Source organism: Etheostoma spectabile, chromosome 5 (assembly GCF_008692095.1).
Source record: "Etheostoma spectabile isolate EspeVRDwgs_2016 chromosome 5, UIUC_Espe_1.0, whole genome shotgun sequence".
Lineage (NCBI taxonomy): Eukaryota > Metazoa > Chordata > Actinopteri > Perciformes > Percidae > Etheostoma > Etheostoma spectabile.
This window is the reverse complement of record NC_045737.1, coordinates 34,628,399-34,652,518: the sequence shown is the minus strand read 5'-3', so window position 1 is coordinate 34,652,518 and position 24,120 is coordinate 34,628,399. Positions and strand designations below refer to the sequence as shown.

The 24,120-nt window shown below is 40.7% G+C and overlaps 1 protein-coding gene across 1 annotated transcript in view; it reads right to left on the bottom strand.

The window, feature by feature from the left end:
- LOC116689856 (ATP-binding cassette sub-family B member 6, mitochondrial-like) overlaps positions 1–24,042 on the bottom strand; it is a 32,336-nt gene extending 8,294 nt beyond the window's left edge. Inside the window, 16 exon segments of the mRNA XM_032516510.1 lie at positions 4,087–4,181; positions 5,367–5,479; positions 5,655–5,829; positions 13,874–13,978; positions 14,150–14,207; positions 15,760–15,839; positions 18,549–18,610; positions 18,643–18,724; positions 19,770–19,895; positions 20,093–20,158; positions 20,461–20,570; positions 21,494–21,615; positions 21,760–21,875; positions 22,982–23,058; positions 23,200–23,292; positions 23,988–24,042. Coding sequence (XP_032372401.1) covers positions 4,087–4,181; positions 5,367–5,479; positions 5,655–5,829; positions 13,874–13,978; positions 14,150–14,207; positions 15,760–15,839; positions 18,549–18,610; positions 18,643–18,724; positions 19,770–19,895; positions 20,093–20,158; positions 20,461–20,570; positions 21,494–21,615; positions 21,760–21,875; positions 22,982–23,058; positions 23,200–23,292; positions 23,988–24,042 — 1,535 coding nt within the window.
- Positions 24,043–24,120: the final 78 nt, after the last annotated feature.

Genomic DNA, 24,120 nt, shown 5'->3' with positions numbered 1-24,120 from the left:
GAGTAGTAATGTTACGTTTTGAGTGGATGGCTAGCGCGAGACGTCAAAAATGGATGCCAATAAGAATCTGAATGAAAATTTTACTTTTTAAAATTTGCCAAATACTTCCATTGACAGACCAAAGTGGTCTGTGTGTTTTGTCGTTGTGAGCTGAGCGATCATCACATCACTTCCAGTCTGAAATACCACTTGATGGCCAAGCACACGGCTGATGCCAATTCTCCGCCCCCTCCTCTAAGTATTTTTTGCCTTTTAATGATGGACAATTTTAATTGTGTGAGTGATCATTTGTGTGAATGTTACATGTGAAATTCAAAACTACAGTAGGCTATATGCCACATTTGCACAAAGCAAGCAATCCACTTTTCCATGTTGATAAGAGCATTAAAATGAGAAAAAAATAATGGGCCAAAAAGAAGTCAAGGGACATTTAGAATAGATAAAAATGTGCAATTAATTGCGAATTAACTATGACATTTTAAGACAATAGAATTTCATTAGAGTGTGCAGGATTCAATCCAAGTTAAAAAAAAGTGTAAAGAAGTATAAAAAAGGTCTTTAAAACCATGAAATACTTGTGCCAGTTTAAAACAACATATTTAGGTTTACCAACCCAAGTGTTTCACCAAAGCACTGCACGTCACTACCACCTATACCCTGTATATGGCAATGTGCAGATTGCTACCATGTTCAAGATATTGGGAAACATTCCCTCTATGCAATAACGAATGAAGTAGATTAAATAGAGATTTCATCTCACCCTTCAGAGGGAAATCATGACCTGTCTGTTGCGATTGTCTGTGGTTTTAATTTCATTTCAGGCCCAAATGATGAAGCCAATGAACAGTCTTGATCCTATGCGCAGACTCCATCTGTTGCCATTGAAAGATTAGGAAGCTAGTGGATCAAAGACTGCTGGTCAGTGTAAGGTCTAAGAGACTGCAGAATGAGCACCATGCAATTAATTTAGAAAGGACGATAATACATTTAAAAAAGAGCTCAACGCTCAGCTGGTTTCAGTACTAGACACAGATGATTAATGTCAGATAACATCTATAAACAATGTTTGCAGCATGGGTCAATTTGCATTGATGCGCACACTCACATGCGTGTGCAATGGGTAAGAATGTATCAATAATATTACTGTATAAAAAGACTAATGCCTTGTTTCTTCTTTTGGTACTAGGGGATTTCACTCTATTTCCCCCCCCCCACTGTGAACAAAGGCTCTCTCATCTGTTGTGGATAAAGGCTGGTCTCATGAACCATTCGTACATATCGCTATGAAAAGTAAAGCACCTTAATTCCACATATTTTTTGCTTTATGCACCTCAGTGATTGCTGTTGTAGAAGAGCATAAAGATCCTTGTGGAGAGGTTGGGGTGAATGTTTGGGTCCTTAAACTCGGGTCTTTCAAGCAGGGGAGCGGAGTTCATGCCCCGGAAGAAGTTAAAGAAAAATACTTTCATCTAGAAAACAGGTATTCATGCCGCGGGATCACACTTTTAACAAAAGAACTTAACCCGCTACCCTAAACGTAACAGTTGTCGTAGCATGACGCTCACGTATTGTCGATTAAACTCAACTGCAGATATGACCACGGAGCTCTCTACTCAGCATCACGTGACTGAGAATATAGTTCCCAATTAGTATGCGGTTGTAAGATGGCTGTGTCTGATGTGACCTTGTTAGTTACACACCCTGTGACAATACAAATCACAACATGTACAGAGGAACACGTTGGCATTATTTTGATTCTTATTGGGAGCAGTAGCTAGCTGGAACCAGTTCCCTGCAGGATCTTTGCTAGGCTAAGCCAATGCTGGGGGTGTCAGACGGAGTTACAGCACGCACGTAGATGAGAAGGGGATGTATCGACTTGTCTAACTCTGGGGGATACGGTGAATGAACTAAAGTCCCAATAAATTGGCGCGTTCCTTTAACGTAAAGATTGTGGGTGGGATTAAAAAAGGTACACAGGACAAGAATGTGACAGTTGAGTTCAGGAATGGAAGAAAGCGACAGGACACAAACCCCGATCTCCTGGGTGAAAGTCATGTGTTTGACCCATCCACCACCCCAAGCACCCTCTCTTTGCTGAATTTCGGGCTTTCAAACTACTCGCTACTGCTGCTGCTCTTAATACTACATCTTCTTACAGCGCCGTGGAGTTGCTGCTCTGCCCGTTGCGTTCCAAACATACGTTGCAGGGTGCTTTTTACGTCATATCAGACGCTGACAGCCACTGCCTAAGCAACTACTGTATTTTATGAGGTCGGAATGAGAACGAGGTGCATACAAATTGGTGTTCATACTTTTTTTTTTTTTTTACAATATAATACAAACCCGTTTAATGAGAATTCATTGGTGGATGACAACAACAGTGGAGAATACAATGTTGTTAAAATGTTACAATCCATTCTCTACAAACTCTGAATAAAGCCTCTCTCCTCTGTTTTAATTTGTGTTATAAATTATGTCAGTTTTCCTTCTTCAAGATGTATCTATGTGAACTGACCTTGAGACAATCTTTTATTGTCCTACTCTCATGTCATTTAAGTGAATCGAGCGATTGTTAGAAAATGTACAGTATATATCCTTGTGGCTTATTAAACCTTTAGAACATGAACTAAACATGCACTGAACCCTGCTTTGCGTCACTTTATTCTCTGAGCGCTCGCCACTGCTTTTCAGTAGATTCTAGGATACTAACCACAAAACAATCATGATCGGATTATTTCTCAAAGTTCAAATACACTTTTGACCAATTGGGTGATGGAAACCATGTTTGTTAAGTAAAAGAACAAAATAATCCATTGTACATGTGACGTAGAACAACGAGGAAATGATAAAAACTGTGTCAGGAATCAGCACCACAGGCTACTTCACTCCTGATGCATTTTAATATCTGCGAGTGTCAGAGCCTTTCATGTCTTTTTCAATATCACTCAGACTGATGAATAACCAGACATCTGTTTCTTTTACTTTTGTTGACTTGTCATCATGCGTCATCTCATATCCTCCAATCAGCTTTTCATTTAATCTCTCCATCCCTCTCTTTGTGTCTGCTCTAATCCTGTTTTCCTTTCACCTCATCCATCACCCGTTCTTTTCCTTTGATCTCTTTTACTCACAGTTGTTTTTTCTTTTCAGTTTGATGCTGTATTACCACCGCAACTGTAATCACATTGTAACAGAACACTGTAATTTTAACAGCAGAATGTGTACACCCAGGGTAATAATAACCTCAGGTCCTGGAACACATTAAACCACCTTTTGCCCGTAACAAATGCCCTCATACATGGGAAAACAGAGCCGTGTAGCATCACCATTGTTCTTGCATTGCCAGACCAATCTCTACAGTGCTGTGGAGAAAGGTTTGGCTACGCCACAGATAGACCTACACTCTGAGATAGAAGGAAAACATGCTCTGGGTTGTTTGCATTTCTTTAACCAATCATAATCGTCTTTGATTCTGGACCGAGCGACAGTGGCTCTGCAAAATAGTCTCAGGAAGGAACTTGTTTTTTAACGAAAGGTAGTGCTAATAAAAAGGATTGAATTTGTGGATAAGATGACAAAGAGTCATGGCATCATGCTGGGAGAGAGGCAAAAAATGAATGTGTCAACCCGGGTGTCATGTTTCCATCACTGCCAATCGGAGCTGGAGTTGATAGTCTAAATACCTGTAACTACTGCAGTCATTTGTGCTGGGAATAAATGCCAATAGTAAACTTCCAAATGTTAGGTGGCTTTGGACTGATGGTAAACAACATACCTGGTAAAAATCATCATTAGCATTGTTATTGTCAACATGTACAGTATGCAAAACTGTGTTTATTACACCATACACCAACAAAACTCAGCAAAAATCGTTCTTGCTCAGGCTTTAACTTCTGGATATTCAGAAGCGTTGCCACAACAGAACCAATGGCTTCGCTCGCAAGTTTCTCCGCCACCATTAGTTCGGAACTCACCGAAGGTTACCAAACCTCAAAGTCATCATTCTCAGCCACTGCCTCGACACAAGGGAACTTATTACAAAGCCTCCTAGCTATAAAACACACAGCTTGGTAGTATTGTCACCTGTGTGCGATCACTATAGTCGTCCTGTTGGTGCAGACCTCGGCCAGTGAAGCCTGGATCTTCCTCTCGGTGTGGGTGTCCAGTGAAGACGTGGCCTGGTGGAACAAACACCACACACAGTATATTAAGCATGATGATTAAGCATGATGCAATTAATAAGCAATATAATGAGATGAAATATGTTTTTTGTTGCAATGTGCACCTCAATGGAGACAGTTTAGCTAATTGGGTGAATCAAGGGTGATTGGAACAGTTTTCGAATGATTGGTGTACATTCTTTTTGCCATAAATGTAAAGAATTTGCCCAACAAATGATCCATATCTGTAATACTGAAGGTGTTAAGGTTACCTATCCATTTGTGGAAGAAAGAAGATAATGTCATGTTACAAAGAGACGTGTCATGCACTTTTGTGTTAACTGACCCAGTAACATTTTGGTGACTGGGACAGCACATTAAATTATTGATTTAGACTTTTAATGTAAGTTAATTATTGCACAATTGAATTCACAGTTGGATTTCCCTTACCCTCTGTATTTCAGTTTAAACTCCCTGTTTGATGCTTGCCCCAACCATCTAGGTGATGTAACACAAATGAGGCCATGCAATTTGGATTGTGAGGTTTCACAGCTAGGGCTCAGCAAAAAAAATGTTTTATTTTCACATATCCGGGGAGAAAACACACCCTTTAAAAGCTATACAGTCCTATTTTACCATATGTTCCAATCACCCTTAATTCACCCTACCTGATGTGAAAAATACCCTGTATAATACCCTAACTTGGGAATTTAACAAGTGTGTTTGCGTGTGTGATGACTGCGTTGTGTGTCTTGCCCATGGACACTGCGACAAGTGTACAGCAAGAGCTGGTGATTGAACCACCAACCCTGTAATTAGTGAAAGACGTGCTCTGTCTAAGGAGCCACAGCGGCCCCAGTGCGGAATTGAGGGTATGGTGGAGGAAGTAAATTGGAATCAAAGTGAGTCTCAACATTTGTCTCAACATTTACAATGTAGAAGCCTCCTCAAGTGTTGCCATCCTCCATTCCTGCAATAATGAAAGTTATCAAGATATTTCTGAATTGGCCTGGAATGATAATGCCTCAACCTGGCCTGTAGTGAAAATACTTGTTAACCGCTCATGTACAAACTACGCAGGAAAGTGTGTGAGCAACGCCACTGGTGTGTGAGCTTCTTGTCTACATAAACAAGTTGTTAAAAAGGCATGATAGTTTAGGTGTTGTAACCCTGTATGAATGCTGGCCCTTCCCATGTCCTCACCTCGTCCAGCAGAATGATCCGAGGTTCTTTCAGGATGGTTCGAGCGATCGCCACTCTCTGCTTCTCCCCCCCGCTGAGCTTTAGGCCTCGCTCCCCCACCTCCGTGTCATATCCTGTTTGGACAACAAGGCCATCACCTCCGTTATTAAAATCACCACCGTTCGCTTTCTGTGGCATCCAGATTATTACACCGTCAGGATTCAAATCAAGCCACCATTGAAGTCAATTAAGAAAAGGCATTTTCATCATTATCATCGACACACACACATTCACACACCCCAGCCTGACCCTGAGGAAGCTCCAGTATCCTGGCGTGTATGTCAGCAGCCATGGCAGCTCTCTCCACCTCCTCGTCGCTAGCTGTGACTCGGCTGTAGCGGATGTTGTTGCCGATGGTGTCGTTGAAGAGAACCGTGTCTTGGGGAACCACGCCGATGTGAAACCTCAGAGAAGACTGACGCACCTTGGACACAGAAAGAGGTAACTGTCAGATTCTGAGCAAATACAGATGTTTTGCTGACCTGGATTCAATTTAGGTCGGCATGAAGTCTTTAAACCGATTTCCAGACCATGTTGTACCAATACCATTTAAGTGTCTTCAGTGTATGGTGGTCATGATGCAATGTTATTATACGTTTGTGTTAAACTAGGTTGTTCTTTTCTCTCTCACACACACACACACACACACACACACACACACACACACACACACACACACACACACACACAGCATACTGTACATATACATAAATGTTGCATGGCTTAATTCATCCTATACTATATAATGCATGCTGTCCCAGGTCACAGACAGCACACGTCCGGAACCAATTTCTGTCCCTGTCTCTCAGTCAGGATTTCACATATCTGGTTTTACCCACTTACCTTATTTTTGCTTCTCTACATCTATTTTGAATGTCACCTTACATGCTCTTATCTGCAACGCAACTGTAAGGGCTAAACCAACATTTATATACAATATTTCCATACAGACTGTGCTGAGTTTTCTAGGAATATCACTAGCAAGCCTCTGATCTTTTTGTTTTTTACTGTGAAGGTACACGACCGAGCCTTGTTAGTAGTAATGTTACTTACATTAGCCTATACACAGAGGCGAGTGGGAGAACATCAGCAAAATACTATAACGTCCAAAAGAACCAAGAGGTCAAAAGGGTGGCTTCATTTCACTAACATTTTTGCCAGTAGTCTAATTTTATGAAACATTTAACTACTCAGAGCAGAAATTTAACAGTGGAGAATTGCTCCTTGCTCAATGACCACAGACCACCACAGTCCTCTGACGCCTTGCCTAGCATTGCTGCTTTGCAAGTTAAGTGGTGCAGTGACTTAAAGTACCATTGATTCATAGTTGTATATTATAAATGGAACAAGTGACTGTGTTTTTTGTCAAAGGGGCTGCTTGATTTATGATCGGAGCATCTTAGTAACTATCAGCTCATTGTTTTTTGTTTTTTTTGGCTCACTAATCCAGCGCTTATTAACCTCGTTTCTGGCACATCATTTCTCAAGAAATAGTTCACCAACTGCCAAGTACCAAACAATTGACAAAGTAACTGATAAACATAGTGGAGCATTTAGCAGCTGAAGAACACATGAATAATGGTGGGGGAGGGCCTTGCTTTTTTTTACAAAGTGAAACATTAGGGCCAGTCCTCCAGCAGCATTAACTGTCCGATTGTGGAGATTGAAAAAAAAAAACTCTCCAGACCATCACAGAACAGAACAGATTACTAGAAGGGACTCAGTCCTACTTGGTCTGATTAGTCCAGCTTCAAAACCTCAGTGGTCGAATGGACATTCACTAAAGTTCTGTACTTAAGTACAAATTTACCTGGAGTAGGCACTCCACCAGTTTCCTGCTGAGAACCATGGCCTCAGATTTAGAGGTGCTGATCCTCATCCCAGCCGCTTCACACTTGGCTGCGAATCGATGCAGTGAGTGCTGAAGGTCACAGGCCGATGACGTCATTATCTTCAAAAAGCAGCGATGGCATCCCAGCCCACCTTATTGCAACCCCTCCCCACCACTACTAAGCGTTGATTGGATGACCCTGAGAAGGAACCACCTCACCCCATATTTATATGAACTAGTGCAGTGCCCGTTGAAAATGTGCCTGTTGGGAACGGGCTGATTGCTTGGTCTGTGGTATTGCTGCTGGTAGAATTCATCAAAACCAAATTCTACCACAAAAATACATACAGAAGGACCCCAAACCACTTCATATGCAGCCCTACTAGTATACCCTGCAACTAACTTACTGATTCTACCTGACAGAGAACGTTGCAGATTCAGAATGTGATCACAAAATATCACGATGAAACTGTGGATTAACCAGACGTTAGCAACATGGACTCATGGCAGTGCGCTCCCCAACTGGCAAGTTATGAGAGCTAATCAGCTCATGTCTGGGTTAATCAACCACCAGAACCAGACTGTGTGTGTGTGTGCGCAGAGAGAGAGAGAGAGAGAGACAGAGAGAGAGAGAGAGAGAGAGAGAGAGAGAGAGAGAGAGAGAGAGAGAGAGAGAGAGAGAGAGAGAGAGAGAGAGAGACGGTGTTGTCTCGTATCGCATGATCGTTTATGAATTTAACATTTCAATCACGTAGCTAGAGTTGGAACTTGCGCTTCAGATCATTAAAATGGGGCCTTTAATATGTTTCTCCCATTTAAGAAGAAGCTGCCGAGCGTTTTAATGAATCTGGCTCTTGATCTGTTTTCCATGACTCTCTGGTCAGTGTGCAGCCACAACAATACAAGTTCCATTTCCTGCAAGCCTACAAGCTCAGTTTGGCTGGTAATCACTCACTTAACTCTTTCTCTAGCCGTGTACTTTTGGTATTTCATCCACTGAAGAACAACACAGCATCTGTTTCTGATTGAGACACCAAATGTCAGAAAGAGAGAAATGGACAGATGGAGAGGGAAAAGAGAAAAGAGAAGTCTTTGAATGCTTACATTGAGACATCAACAGCAGAACAAAAGAGAAACGTTGATTTAAAGCTTGAGAGGATGTGGACACATTTTTTAAATAACCATTATTGAGTGTTTTAGAAGTGGTATAGGCAGTGCTTTGACCATCCAGCCAACCTCCCTCCTAGTTATTAGTTATTATTTAGTTATTAGTTGAACAACACATTGTTCAAGGTTCTACCTTTGGACAGCCAAGCTAGCTACTTCCCTTTGTTTCCTGTACTTTTGCTAAGATAACCTAACTGTCTGCTGAAGCTTTAGTTAAGACAGTTTTTGTCAAACTACATGAAAGGCATTTGTGATTTTTGGATTCTTTGCGCAGGTAAGGGTTAGCCAGGAAAACAGCAAAGCAGATTTCTACTCAAACTGTGACAGTTACAACAGTTAGACACAAATACACCTACCTACACACTGCAGTTTCAGCCTGTTTGTGAAATGTAAATCACAATTTACAGAGTAGCACTGTGGTTGTTAAAACAGACAGAGCAATTGAAATATCGCTTCAAGTGTGTGCTCGTTAAGCTGATAAGACATTGGACCAATGCTCGATACTGGTATCGGTATCGGTGCATCCCTAGTCTGTACTGTCTTACACTGAATAAACAACTAATCACAGCTTATACAGTAGGCTAATAGATAAAGGAGTCATAATAACATATTACATGCTTTGAATTCTTCATATATAGCTATGCAGTATTCTAAGCTGACTGGATGGAACACAGCAGGTAAGACAACACTCATTAAAACCACCAGGGACTTGAGACTTGACTTGGACTCAAGCTCAGAGACTGAGCATCTCTTTAAGATGGACGCTGTTCTACTGGGTAAGACAGGCCAATGAGTGGTCTGATAGTGACACATTTAGAAAGTATTCGTAGAGTACAACATTAAAAAGATGACGGCTTTTAACTGAGGGACAACAGGAAACATGCATAACAGATGTGTGTTTGTGTGTGTGTGTGTGTGTGTGTGTGTGTGTGTGTGTGTGTGTGTGTGCATGAACTGCTGGCTTCAAACCCAAAGCTTAACATGCTCCTCATGCTTCTCTTCTCTCTAACAGCCATGAGAGGGGTATTGATCTTCACGGTATAAAAAAAAAAAGGAACACACATATTTGACAAATTGTCAAACTAATCCTTTTCATAACTTGGTCTAATTTTCTTGCTCTAAGCCTGCAATGGTTCAGCTTAGTTATGATACATGTTCCTTCACGCTTTAATACATGCTTGCTGTTTGGGCGGCTCTTTACTGACAAACAGGAAGATATGTCACAGCATGACAAGACAAACTGTAGCCTAGGTATGAGCAGGGACTGCCATCATGGCTGAACAGGAAATAGCTTAAATAGAAACGGCTGTTTATGTCCCTTGAAATAAAAAGGTTTAAAAAAAAAGTCAACCTGAAGAACACATTGGGGGAAAAAAACACAGATAGATCACAACAACACTCAGTTACCCATTAGCCTGCGGTGTCATGGTCAGCAGAGGCAGACTAATCGGAGCTTTACCACAACTGGCTGCCATGTGCAGGGACCAAGAGAGTGGCAAAGGGCCGCTGGGCCAACATCAAACCTAAGAGGTTCGAGAGCTGTGTCCACAGTGTTGGCTGTTTAAGCAACAAAGTGTTGCAAAGTAAAGAACTGGACCCAGTTTTGCAGATATCCCGCATGGCAGGAATGCAGCACAAAATGTTACAATTTCAAATGTGACTAAACATTTACAGACTGAGCGCGGAACTCTCTCACACGTACTTGAAATAATTCAACTTTAGTATTAAATAAAAGACTTGATTTGGCTAATTTGACTTGGCTAACTCGTACTCAGAATCTCATTTTAGTTTCATCTGAATGCATCTTTACACCGTGGTAGCATTAGACTTACTGCGTGGCCTGTATGAGAAGGAGGAATGATTACAGCAGGGATGCCCCAACTCCCGGATTCAGCTTCGGACAAATATTGGGCTTTTTGATAGTGTTCGGTTTCTGCTGAATCTTACAATTTTTTCCACCGAACCCAAAGCTTGCATTGTAACTAACTCTAAAAAAGGTGTATTAATAATGTTACCACTTCAGTGCTGTATTTAATTAGTTTTCTTTTTTTATTTTGATACAATGAGTCCTTTATTTTGGCGCCTCCTAGCGGAACTGTAACAAAGGGGGGACTAGTTTGTGAGATGCACGCACGGAAGTAAGGAGGGAAAAACGCATGTCGTTCTGGAACCATATACAGCTCTAAAGGAGAATAATTAAGCACCTATCTGGAACGGGAACAAGGTAGTTTGCATTTGATTGTTCAATGGGACTTTTGGTTAAAGAGCTAATTTAATGTTATTTATTTAGAAAAGGTGTACGGAAGGATACAGTAGATTGGATGACGGCTGAACATAAATAGAAAAGTCAAAAGAAAACGGTTTAAGTTGAGATACATGTTCCATTTGCAATGCATCTATCTACAAATCTACAATCTACAAACAGCAGCCAAAATGCAGCAACTTCAGGTTCAGCAAAGGAAGGACAGTCACAGCACAGGACATTGTGTACTTCATTAATGTGTTTACTGTGATAAGTTAATGGACTAAGGATGGTAGAAGGATTCGGTATTCAGTTGCAGATTTGTCAGAATCTTAACCAGCGGATTCGGTATTCGGCTAAACCCCAAAAAACCTGGATTCGGTGCATCCCTAGATTACAGTGATCATTAACACTCTAAAAATGTTCGTATGGCCATATGAGTAATGGGATTTTTGAAAAACTTGAACTTTTCCTTTAAACTGCTGAAAGGAAACCATCCTACAATCTACAAGCATCTGTGTTCAACAAGCAGAACATCCGGGATTCATCTGGAGCATGTGGTCAACATCATTGATAAGAATCATTCATTAAACTACCATCACAGAGTCTCCTGTCATCACATTAAAAGTATTTTGGTGGACATTTCAATCTGTAGTAGATAAAACAAATGTATTGCCCGGTTAATGAAGCAAAACTCTACATACAGTATTAGAAAGTTGAGCACATCTGGAAAGAAAAATGCTAGCAATTGACCTTGAGTTAAGACAGTTTTTGTCAAACTACATGAAAGGCATTTGTGATTTTTGGATTCTTTGCGCAGGTAAGGGTTAGCCAGGAAAACAGCAAAGCAGATTTCTGCTTAAACTATCACAGTTAAAACAGTTAGACACAACTACACCTACCTACACACTGCGGCACTGTGGTTGTTAAAACCAACAGAGTAGACTGAAACATCGCTTTCTTCATGTGTGTCCCTGTTAAGCTGATAAGAGACATTAGACCGATGCTCGATACTGGTATCGGTATCGGTGCATCCCTATTCTGTTCAGTACTGTATGTTCATGTTGCAAGGCAAATTATAGTTATTAACTTGAAAGTAAAGCATTCCTGGTGTTTCTTTGTCAAATGGCAATATCCCGTTTACACCGACTAAACAACTAATCACAGCTTATACAGCCTGCTAACAGATAAAGGAGTCATAATAACATACTACATGCTTTAAATTCTTCATATATAGCTATGCAGTGTTCTGAGCAGCCTGGATGGAACACAGCAGGTAAGACAACACTCATTATAACCACCAGGGACTTGAGACTTGACTTGGACTTGAGCTCAGAGACTGAGCATCACTGTGAGATGGACGTTGTTCTACTGGGTAAGACAGGCCAACGAGTCGTCTGATAGTGACACATTTAGAAAGTATTTCTGGAGTTAAACATTAAAAGGATGGCGGTTTTTAAGTGAAGGACAACAGGAAACATGCACAACAGATGTGTGTGTTTGTGTGTGTGTGCTAAAACTGCTGGCATCAAACCTAAAACTCAACATGCTCCTCATGCTTCTCTTCTCTGTAACAGAGGTGAGACTTTACAACCACCTTTTAATCCACATTCTTATTTATTGATTCATTAGTTGGTTATTGAAGGACCTACCATCTAGTTTATAAGTTTGTTTCATGATGTCAGTTCCTCGTTTTCACCTGCATGAAGAACAAATAATCACAGCCCACGCAGCTATTACATTTTATTGCCATATATTTTAAGGATTCATCATCAGTTGATGAATATGACCTCCTCCCATTAACACGATCATTTCTCCGGCCAATTTTTACCGTAATCTTGATTGCTATAAATAAGCGAGTACTTTCAATTAAAAAAAACTAAAACGGTGCTGGCAAACTTGAGTTGTGCAACATGAACAGGGCCCTTACGTGACAACAAGATACGTTTTCAACTCAGACAATGTTTAAATCTACCAACCCTGTCTCTATCCTGCTGGTAGCTAGCTGACCCTGTTAGCTGTTAGCTGTTAGCTGCCAGCTGCCGTCCGTGATGAACTTGTGTGTTATATATGTCATAATCATCACGCAGCAGTTCCTTGTGTATTTGCAGCCCATCCATTTTGTGTGTGTCGATCTTGTGTTGGTGTGTAGGAGACTTGGCAATGTCGATCTGCGTGGAAGTAGCAAACGCACAAGTAGTGTACTAGCATAGAAAAGGGGAGACTTGCTGAAAAATAAAAATAAAAAAGCCTGTCACAACAATACAAGGAACCAGTTCAGTGAAAGGAGCTGAGGCGTCTAACCGCTTCCTTGCTTTTTCTGCTGGAGAGCCTCAAGAAACCCAGGTTGAGTAAAAGTCTGAAGTTGATTAAAGAAACAACCACATCTGTGAATGCGTGTGTTGATTAAAACAGTCCTCCTGCTGTGTAATTAGAAACGAGCGTCCTCATAATCATCGCCAGCCTCTTCATATGAACAAGCCTGTCTGTAATAAAACAGGTGTGTGTGTGTGTGGTGTGTTGTGTGTGTGTGTGTGTGTGTGTGTGTGTGTGTGTGTGTGTGTATGTGCGTGCGTGCGTGTGTGTCTGTGCAAACTGTTTGATTTTTTGGGAAAATCATAAACAGAGTTATTTCAGCTACAACAAATGGGTAGTACACACAGCATAAACCACAACATCTGGCGGCTGGACTCGTTGCTGTATTATTTAAGAACCTTTACTATGAATTATTCACAGTGTGGACTGCAGCTCACACAGTCAGTCAGTAAGAGTGTGTGTGTGTGTGTGTGTGTGTGTGTGTGTGTGTGTGTGTGTGTGTGTGTGTGTGTGTTTGTGTGCGTGCGTGCGTGTGTGGCGAGAGAGGGAAAATGGAAGTCAAGGTGCGTGAGGCAAAGGCAGGACACAGAAGTGAAGAGTAAAACACAGGAAAAGAGGATGGAAAGGTGAAAAGAGACAGAAACAAACACATGAATCAGAGAGATAGAGAGCGAAAACCCATCTCAACTGATGGAAAAAAAAAACTTAAAGTAATACTTGACAAAATATTTGTCTATGCTTTCCCTCCAAAGAGTTGGTAGATTGATCTAGCGTTCCCGTCTGTGCACTAAATATGAAGCTACTGCCAGCAGGCGTTTAGCATAGCTTAGCACAAGAAGCCAGGACACTGCTAGCCTGACCCTGTCCAGAGGAAATCCATCTGATGTGGTTCACGGGTCTTTGTGTGTTTACCTTGGAGATGTCCTGACCGTCGATGCGGATGCTGCCACTCTGAGGGTCGTAAAATCTGAACAACAGACGCAGGATGGAGCTTTTCCCTGATCCAGACGTACCAACCTGCGCACACACACACACACACACACACTTTTATTTTTTATTTTTATTGAAAATGTATAGAATTATTGAATTTAAAGGGTCGGTCTGAACATTTCACACACTGAAAAGCGTTGGTATCTAACCATGAGGATAGTTTTGGTTCTTAGTAGTTGTAATAGGAGGACAACGTACCAAAGCAACAGTCTGTCCCGCCTCCACCGTAAAGGACACATCCTTAAGAATCTCAGTGCTGCACACACACACACACACACACACACACACACACACACACACACACACAACAGCAACGATCATGATCAAAATGAAAGTTTATGGATTTGAGAAAAAACAAGCAGGACCAGAGGTGGAATGTAACTAAGTACATTTACTCAAGTACCGTACTTAAGTACAAATGTGAAGTACTCCACTACATTACAGAGAGAAATATTATACTTTTCACTCCACTACACTAATCTGAAAGCTTTAGTTACTTTACAGAATAAGATTTTTGCACATAAAACACATGTAGTTTATAAAATACAATTTTATACATACATTACATATACATTTTATAAATTAGACTATCCAACAATATAGCGGCCAACAAGTCCAGCTGAAATGATTAGACTATTAAACACTCAGTTGATTGACAGAACTGTTTGGGTCCTAAAATTTGAGGATTTTTCTTCAGTACTGCAACATGATGTTACAGTAAATCATTTGATTGAGATTCAATGTGAAACGACCAATGTATATGTTTATTCTCTGTCATATCCACTCACTCACATCATGCTGTAAATATGACATAAATGCCAACGCACACAGAAGGCGGACCAAGACGTTCAATTAATAAAAGTAAATGTGTTCCTCAGAGTGTTAGTCATCCTCCAGACGGCAGGTGATGGTGGTAACCAGCGGTGATACGTCTGATACAGATGAAGCTTGTCATGAACGTGCACTGTGTAAGTCTCGTGCTTCTTGACCTTCATTGATACGTTGTCATATTCATGTTTTTATTTTCTTTTTAACAACATGTCCTCCAACCCAAAGGACTAAACACCTCTTTTGTCTAAAATGCATTCATTGTGATCAACTGATTCATATAAAGGTTTTTGGAACAACCACGTTAAGTTTTTTTATGCTCTGGTCCACTTTGAGATGTTGGGTTATTTTGCTTCCTGAACATGTTGTCTTCTGTATTATTGTGTGTGTTTGGGGGGGGGGTTACTTACTTTAGTTGTTTATTTTTCTTTTCCTAATTGTGTCTGTAAATTTCTCCTACTAGCTGTAAACCGTGTTGTATCTAAACACCACTTCGACTTTTTTTTCCGCTGCGTCATTTTGAATTTGAAACTTTTATTTATTTATTTTCACAATTTTAGCTTTTTTCTAACTAACACAAAAATTAGATAATCTCATATGAATGAGGTGTATTGACCAGAAATTCCAAAAAATAAGTGTAAAACCAGTGTAAATAAGTTGGTTCTATTGGTGAATATACTGGTGGTAATGTGGAAACAAAGTGTCACCAAAACTTTGAAATAAGCAGAAAAAACGTTGACAAGTTATCAAAACATGGAAAAACGCTACAGTGTCTTAAAGGAGGATAACACAAGTGTTAGAACCAACCACCATTGACAGTTGGTGATATAGGCTTCAAAAAGCGACTCCGATGTCATAGTCAGTTTTTTGTATTTCCCTCTTAGTGATTAAACAACCAATGCTGTTGTTGAATAAAATCCAATCAAATTATAGAAAAATGTGGATTGGAATTGCGATTCGATTTGTTAATAACTACACACCCAGGTACATAGCTGAAACAGACTCTGTCAAACTCCACCTGACCTGCTGTGAGCTGCAAGTCCCATGCACCCTCTAAATCCTGAACCTGTGAGGAAGAGGAGGAGGAGGAGGAGGAGGAGGAGGAGGAGGGAGGAGGAGGAGGGAGATTGATGAGGAGGAGGAGGAGGAGGAGGAGGAGGGGAAACCAGGGTAAGAGAGACAAGTAACACAGGAGGAGAAATGCAACCGTTAAGATTAATCACATTAAATGAAAGAATGATCTTAAAAGACATAAGTTTTAAAAGTTAAACCACAGATGTTTTGATACCAGTATCAGAAAAGCTTGAGTTTGTGCATCAATCCGATACCACGTTACTTAGCCCTGAAAATAAATCTACTTTAAAAGTCGCATATGCTTTTCTGTGTTTTCTGTCATATCTACAATGTTAGGCCTATAATATCGGATTGTCATGTTAAACGTGGCCAAAACAAATAATGAGGTAAATGTGTTTTAGACAAATCCCTGTGAGCTAAAATGCTCAGATTTCCAACTATTCTGAATTCTCTGGTTTCAACTTTTCTACTCTCGGATAAGTCAAAGTCAAAAGTCAAAGTCAGCTTTATTGTCAATTTCTTCATATGTCAAGACATACAAAGAGATTGAATTTCGTTTCCCTCCATCCCACGGTGGAGACAAGACATGTTTAACCCATTAGGTCCACAGACAAACATAACATTCAAGTAAACAATATAAAAAGTAAAAATAAGAAGACACATACAATGAGGAAAATAAGAGCAGCAAAAATTGAGTTAAAAATGTGCAATTATGCGTACAGTAGACAGTCAAGTCTAAGTCTAACTCTAAGTCATCTGCTCCAAGTAGGAGGGACTGGAGTGTTTCTTTAAGCCACTGCATTACTGCTGAAACATGTCTGATTGGGTAGAGTTTGTTCAGAAGCCGTTATCTGCGATTTTTGATGGAAGAAAGTGTTGCTTCGTTCCTTTACAATCTAACTATTGAGTAGCTACATGCTAACGCGACATAGCTGTAATCTCGGCCAATGCTGCTCATTTCTCCCCAAAATTCCGGTCACTTTACTACTGGGACATGTCCAGTTGAGTACTATTTGGTTTAGAAGACTTTGTCGGTGATTTTTCACGGAGCGCGCTGGCCAATCAGAGCAGGCTGGGCTTTTTCAGGAGGAGGGATTAAAAGAGACAGAGCATCTCATACAGAAGGTGAATACAGGAGCATGATCAACAAACACAAAATGCAAGAATAATCCTCAAAAATACTATAAAATAGTTACCCTTTCAAGTAGTTTATTTATGTTTTTTTTCATTAACGGTGACAGTCAAACTGGATAGTAATAATTTTCGGGTATTGACTGTCTGCCATTGACTGACTGAATGCTTTCTGTCTTTTTGGGATAAGCACACGGCACCAAATTCCTAGCAACTTAGGTGCATGGCAATAAAGAAGAATCTTGAAAAGGGACAATAAAACCTACCACACCTCTTATTTTCCTTCCCATCATATTTTACTCTTTCCCTTTCTCACTTGCTCCCTCCTCTCTTCCTTCTTACCATCCATCCCTCTCATGTTCTCCTCCCTACCATCAGTCTTCATACCTTCATACATGCACTATGAACTGATTTTGTGTTGTAATCAAAGGCGTAATTTACAAGGGGGGTGGAGGGGTTACAACCCCCCACGATCAAACTGGCCAGTGCAACCCCCTGGGTTGTAATCGATGTTTGCAAAGTTTGATTGTAATTGGAAGAATTATCACCATCAGATCACTCTCCTCCTCCTCCTCCTCCTCCTCCTCCTCCTCCTCGCCTGCAGCTTCCCAAGCCAAAAGAAAAGGGCCGCTGTGATTTTAAGGTGCTCTAATGCTTTTGTCTACATTCATGGGGCTGTTTACCATATCAAGGGCCTGTGAATGTAGGAGCCTTTAGTGAGGCAGCCGGAGGACGCCTTTTCCCACCGAAACACACACACACACACACACACACACACACACCCACACACACACACACACACACAGACGCTGTGTTTCAGTATGTGTATGTGCACACGCGTGCACAAAGTCGCACACAAACACTTGTTGATCCGCTGACTTCTGACTGTGTGAGTTTCTGTTGCCAAGCACGACTGAAGCAAAGCGATCTGAAATTAACACTTTATAAGATTTCAGTTTTTGATATCCACTCATCTGTATTTATATTTCTTTTATATTTTTACCATACACCTCTCTATATATTTCGTTTCTAGATCATTCTTACTTCTTTACTTTTTGCTAACTATCCAGATTATTTTTAGTATTTAGTTTCTTATCCCAGTAGTTTTCTGTTTGTTGCTTTGAAAGAAACAACATTTTGATCTTCGATATGCCCTGTAGATATGGTAGACAATAAATTTGACTTTGACTTGACTTTGATTTAGACTTAACAAGAATTTACATTGTTTTATTTCACACCTAAACTATTAACCACTTTTACAGCATTTGCAGCACTGTATTAGTATTCAAAATAAACTCAAAAAACTAAATGTGTAAAAAAAAAAATTCCACTATTTTATTTATTTTGGCCACTTGTATGACCAATATATTATTATAATAGTTGGTATAATATTTTTATATTATTTTATTTTATTAAAATCAGAAAAATACGCATATTTGTTGTGCTGTATTATGCACACCAATGTGTTTCCCAATGAAAATTTGTCGAAAAAAAAAAATTAATTAAAAAAATCTACAGTGTATACTGTCAGTACCTTTTCCCCGCGATTATTGTGTTTTGGGACTCTCACCTCTTTCCGCTCCGTCAGCAGGGCCAACATGTTCTCCATGTCAATGAATCATAGGTCTCCAGGGCTCAGTGGCCTCCTGTACGTTAACCTCACCTGTAGTAGGTACCAAACCAGTTCAGAGGAGTGTACAGCTGGATGATGTAGGTTCCAAACAAAACATAGTCTCCAACCTGAGGGGAAAGTTAACACATACAGCTGCTGAACATTCCTGCTGCTGTACTAATCACAGGTTACTGTAAGGCAGCCGTACACTGTAAAAAAAAAATCCTGACAGGGAATTACCAGTAGCGTTTCCATTAAACGGACACTTCTGTTAATCCAAAAAGAGAAAAAATCCTCTAAATTTAAAGTATATCCTCTGTACCTTTAAGGGTGATTTCTGGTAATCCAAAAATCATAATACGGAAAAATACCTGTGAAAAATTATTTCAGAAAATTCCTTTGCATTAACACAGACAGTATATTAGCCTGTATTTCTACAGACTTTTCTGACAGTGCATCAATTAGCCTCCCACTAGTTACAGTGTTCCACAGGGTTTTTTGCAACTTTGGGGCAGCCGAACAAGAACACAAAATTTGACATATCAACATCTTATGAAGCTGTCGTGGAGAAAGTCTCAGTGCATCTGATATCCTGCAAATCAATGGCCTTACCTTATTTTCTGTGATAAACATGTATTCCTGACTCAATTCAGAAAATAATTCTGGATATGACCACGTTTTTTCCAAGATAAGAATGATCACATAGTGGATTTTTAACATGAATTTTAACCTTATGACAAAAAAGGAACCACACTTCCATTTTTAATTGTGTTCTAGTAGAGACTGATGCATTCCATAAAGATACAGTGTGCAATCTCAATTGTTTGAAATTAAGATAAAGACAATTGTTAATAGATTATGAAGTACAAGTTGTTTTAGTCGTGCAACTGAAAACTCAGATTGGACAGATATTCTAGCTAGCGGTCTGGATTTACCCTGCAGAGACCTGAGGACCAGGTCACCATAGTCCTCAGATTGGACAGATGGTCCAGCTAGCTGTCTGGATTTACCCTGCAGAGACCTGTGGACCAGGGAACCATAGTCCTCAGAAATCAACCAGAGTTTAAAATGCCAACACAAAGAAAGCGTTAGGTAACGGACATCCGGTTTAAATACAGACTTGTGAGTTTGCTATTCAATTCTATTTTTTTATTTTTCACTTTTCACTGATACCTGGAATTGTCCCTTGTAGACCAGGTGGGCACAGAGCAGAGATCCCGCCAGCAGTCCTGATCCTATGATGATATTCTGGGATTGATTCAGCAGAGCCAGGGAGGCGGAGCTCTTCCACTCACAGTGCTACACAAACACAGCCGGCACTTAGAATACACATAACTAAAAATAAGAAATATAGACAAAAGAAACTTTGGCAATTGGTTAGTTTTGCCAGGTTTAACCGAGCACTCTACGTCTACTTGTGACGAGCAGGTACGAGCTGTCTTTCTGCTGTTGGCTGCTCTTTGGTACCAGATGACGTTGTTACTCTTCAGGCTTACTTGATATTTCATGATGGCTTCCTCAAAGCAGCGGACTTCATAATCCTCAGCACAGTAATATTTAACCTGTGAAAATATATCAAATCAATAGAGAAGACTGAAACATACTGACTTTTCCAACAACTTACAGGATCTGCTAACATTTCAGTCTATTTTAGAACTTCACAAAAACATATCTGGAAAACACTGGAACATTACAACACATTGTGGACGTCCCAGATGGCCAAATGTAGCCCACAACAGCACAGCTGGGTGGTTTCACAAGGACATCACCTGGACACACCTGGATGTGAAGCTGAGTGCGGTCAGACGTTCAACAGATTTACATCTTTGATAAATAGAGGAAATTAATGTGTGAGTTTATTCACCGTCTCAAAGTTGAGCAGCGAGTCTACGGCTCTGGACTTGGCATTGTTGTCTCGGTTGTTCATCTCTCTCCTGTATTTCGTCCTCCACTCTGTGATCAGGACGGTACAGGCTGCACACAGATAGGTAGTCTGGTTATTTCAGTTCAGAGTTGAATTTGGCAAGATGGATATGTCAGCAACATATACAATGTCAATATGTGGAACTTATAGAAAGCGAAATAGGAGAAACAAAACGTTCTGGGTTGTTTGTATTTCTTGAAATCAATCACAATTGTTAAAGTGAATATATGTAACTTTTAAATATTTCTGAAACCATGTAATTTTTCATCTGATGATCTTAAATACACGGTGGCCAACAGGGGCAAGCGCCCTGCAACTTGCAAATAGACAAAACACAAGCAAATTAAAAAAAAAACTTAATTAATGTCACAACACGGCAAACACGCTGCAAATACAGACAACACAACCAAATACACAAACACGCTGCAAATATAGAAATGATGCAAAAGGAAAAGCACACAAACCCTGAAAAAAGAAATTATGCAGAAAGAAAAGCAGACAAATAAAAAAAACGCAGCTTGATCGTTGACCCCACGGGAGTGAGCACTCTGCCTTTTTATAAGAGTCGGGTATGGCTGCAGCCTGGAGACCTCCCGTCTCATGCCTCCCGTCCATAGACTCTATATTAAATTAAAATTAATTATATACAGCCTATGCTCCCATCTCATGCCCTCCCTGTTGGTGCCGTCCACGAGCTTTGACTTTTCAAAATAAAAGCTTGCCCTATGTCTTAGTACTTTGGTGTTTTGGATGACTTTGAAATAATACAACAACTTTTTCAGCAGATGTCTTACTTACAACATGATGGAGTTAGCAGTTTTGTGTTAATATGTGCGGGGGGATTTATAACTGTTTATGCAGCTAATAGTAATATTTAGGTAAATAAAAATGTGTTTCATATTGCAGACTGTGCTTGATACACAAACACCACACACACACACACACACACACACACACACACACTCTGACTCACTGAGGTAGAGGACCATGCAGGTGAATACGATGAGTCCAAACCACACGTTAAAGTAGGAGACAAAGTAGATGATGGCAATGATGATGTCACAGATGGTGGGGAGGATACTGAACAGGATGTAGCTAAAGACAGAAAACAACCATAGGGGTAATTAATGGGTGTTGTTGGGTACCGTGGTTCCATGGCCCTCATTGAAGAAGAAGAACTTGTTATGGTAATAGAGTTGAGGCTGAATGTCTCCAACTGTCTGCCTCCTCCTGTCCTACCTCAGCAGGTTGTTGATGGAGGACGTGCCTCTGTCCACGCTCCTCAGCACGTCTCCGGTGTGCCGCTCCAGGTGCCAGCGCAGAGACAAGCCATGCAGGTGGGAAAACAAACACACCTGGAGTGTGTGTGTGGGGGGGGCAGAAACACACTTCCAGTAACTGGCTACACACACCACCTACAGACATTAATTACTGTCCAGTGTAAATGCTGAATTTGAAAATGTAATTTACAGCTCTAACCCTCGTCTTGTCTTCCCGTCGAACATGCATTTGTTGTCAAGACTACCGATGCTAGAAAATTTAAGAAAACACTCAAAGGAGTGATCATTGATTTTACTTCCAAAGAGCGTGGTGCAGAACCATCCATGTTTTTTGGGGGGTAATTTGATTTAAAGAAACCTATATTTCATATCCATGTCTTGCACTTACGGAACCATTGTATATCCTGCACTTACTGCTATTGCACTTCTGGTTAGACCCAAACTGCATTTCGTTGCCTTGTACCTGTACAAGTGTAATGACAATAAAGTTGAATCTAATCTAATCTAATCTAAATTCTGATAGAGAAACTTTTGGAAATGGGGCAAACGGGTGGCAGCAGCTCAGTCCGCAGGGAGTTGGGTCAGGAACCGGAGGGTTGCAGGTTCAAGTCCCAGTATGGACCAAAGTACAGTTCAGTGTGTAAGGCAGCTGTAAAGATGCCAGTTCACCTCCTGGGCGTTGCCAGGTGCCCTTGAAGTCATTGTATCCCCCCTCCCCCAACCTGCTTATGGCACTCTAACACCTGTGTTTGTATTATATATATATATATATATATATATATATATATATATATATTTCAGGGCTATGTTTAGGGAAGTGTAAAAATCACCTAAATATTTGTATTACTGAAAGGATCATATCAATTTTATTTTGTCTCCTTTTTTCTATCATCTATTCATTTTGTCTAATTGTTTATTTTTATTTCTTTATTTTTTGTGAGGTTATGTTTTTGTTATAGTGATATTTTCATCTCACTTTGGTGAGTACAACATTATTATAACAAATAGAAATTATGAGCAAAAACTCCAAAAACATGACCCACGTTGTAATAAACCAGAATCACCCTGTAATTATACTGCAAAGTGTAAATGAGCAAATAAAAACAGTAGGGAGTAAAACTCACAAAGTCAAATTTTAAAGGTGAAAAATTCAGGAAACAAAAGAAGAAGTCCGAGTGTACCTGAACGCCTCGGCTGGTAAACTGCTGAACTTTGATCCACATGAACTGGCGAAGGTTGCTGATGAAACCAGAGGTCCCTGCAAGGACCAACGGAGAGAGATGCCAAAGCATTTCATGCACAAATTCACTCTCAACCACACTGGAAGCAGCTTGTATTCTGTGACAAAAAAACACATTTTATTTTGTACATACACATTCTTCTATAAATGAACACACACCTGTCCCCCCGCCCTGAAGGAACTTGAGAAGTGTGTAGATGCAGACAGTGACAATCAGCGAAGTCCAGCCGCCTCCTGCAGAAAGCTCATTCACTGCGCGTGCACACACACACACACACACACACACACACACACACACACACACACACACACACACACACACACACACACACACACACACACACACACACACACACACACACACACACACACACACACACACACACACACACACACACACACACACACATACTCCCCTTTATGCCCCAGACACATTCTCATTCATTACCATTTTGTACAAGTGCTGGGAATCCGGATGCACTGAAAAAAACAGAGATGAGAAGAGGAGGAGGAGGAGGAGGAGGAGGAAGAAGTGGAGGAGGAATAGGAGGAGAAGAAGAAGAAAAACTGAAGATTCAGACATTGTGAGGAAAGAGGGAAGAACATAACATAAAAAAGATAGAGAGAGGTGAATAAAGAAATGTGTTCTTTAACTTTATAGAGTGTGTTTTCAGTGGGGGGGTGGGGGGGTATTTTCAACTCTTTGGCACCGGGTCCTGGATCCGTAGGGTGGGAGGCGGGGTCGGACCCAGAGACAAAACGTCTGTTGTACCAGTGTGTTAACTCCACCAAAAAGGCCGCTAATGCCGGCTAAGCATGACTGGCAGGAGGGGTGACCTCCCAGAAAACCCTCCAAACACACATGCATGCACACGCACTCTCTCACACACACACACACACACAGTCACACCAACAACCCCCCCCCACACACACACACACACACACACACTCTGAAACCTCCTCCACGCCCTCCTCATCACACAAAGAAGCACTCGGCTTCATTCTCACAGCACTGACTTATACTTTCATGTTGCTCCAGGAGCCAAATGGCCAATTTTCTAAAGAGGAAAGTAGCTGACG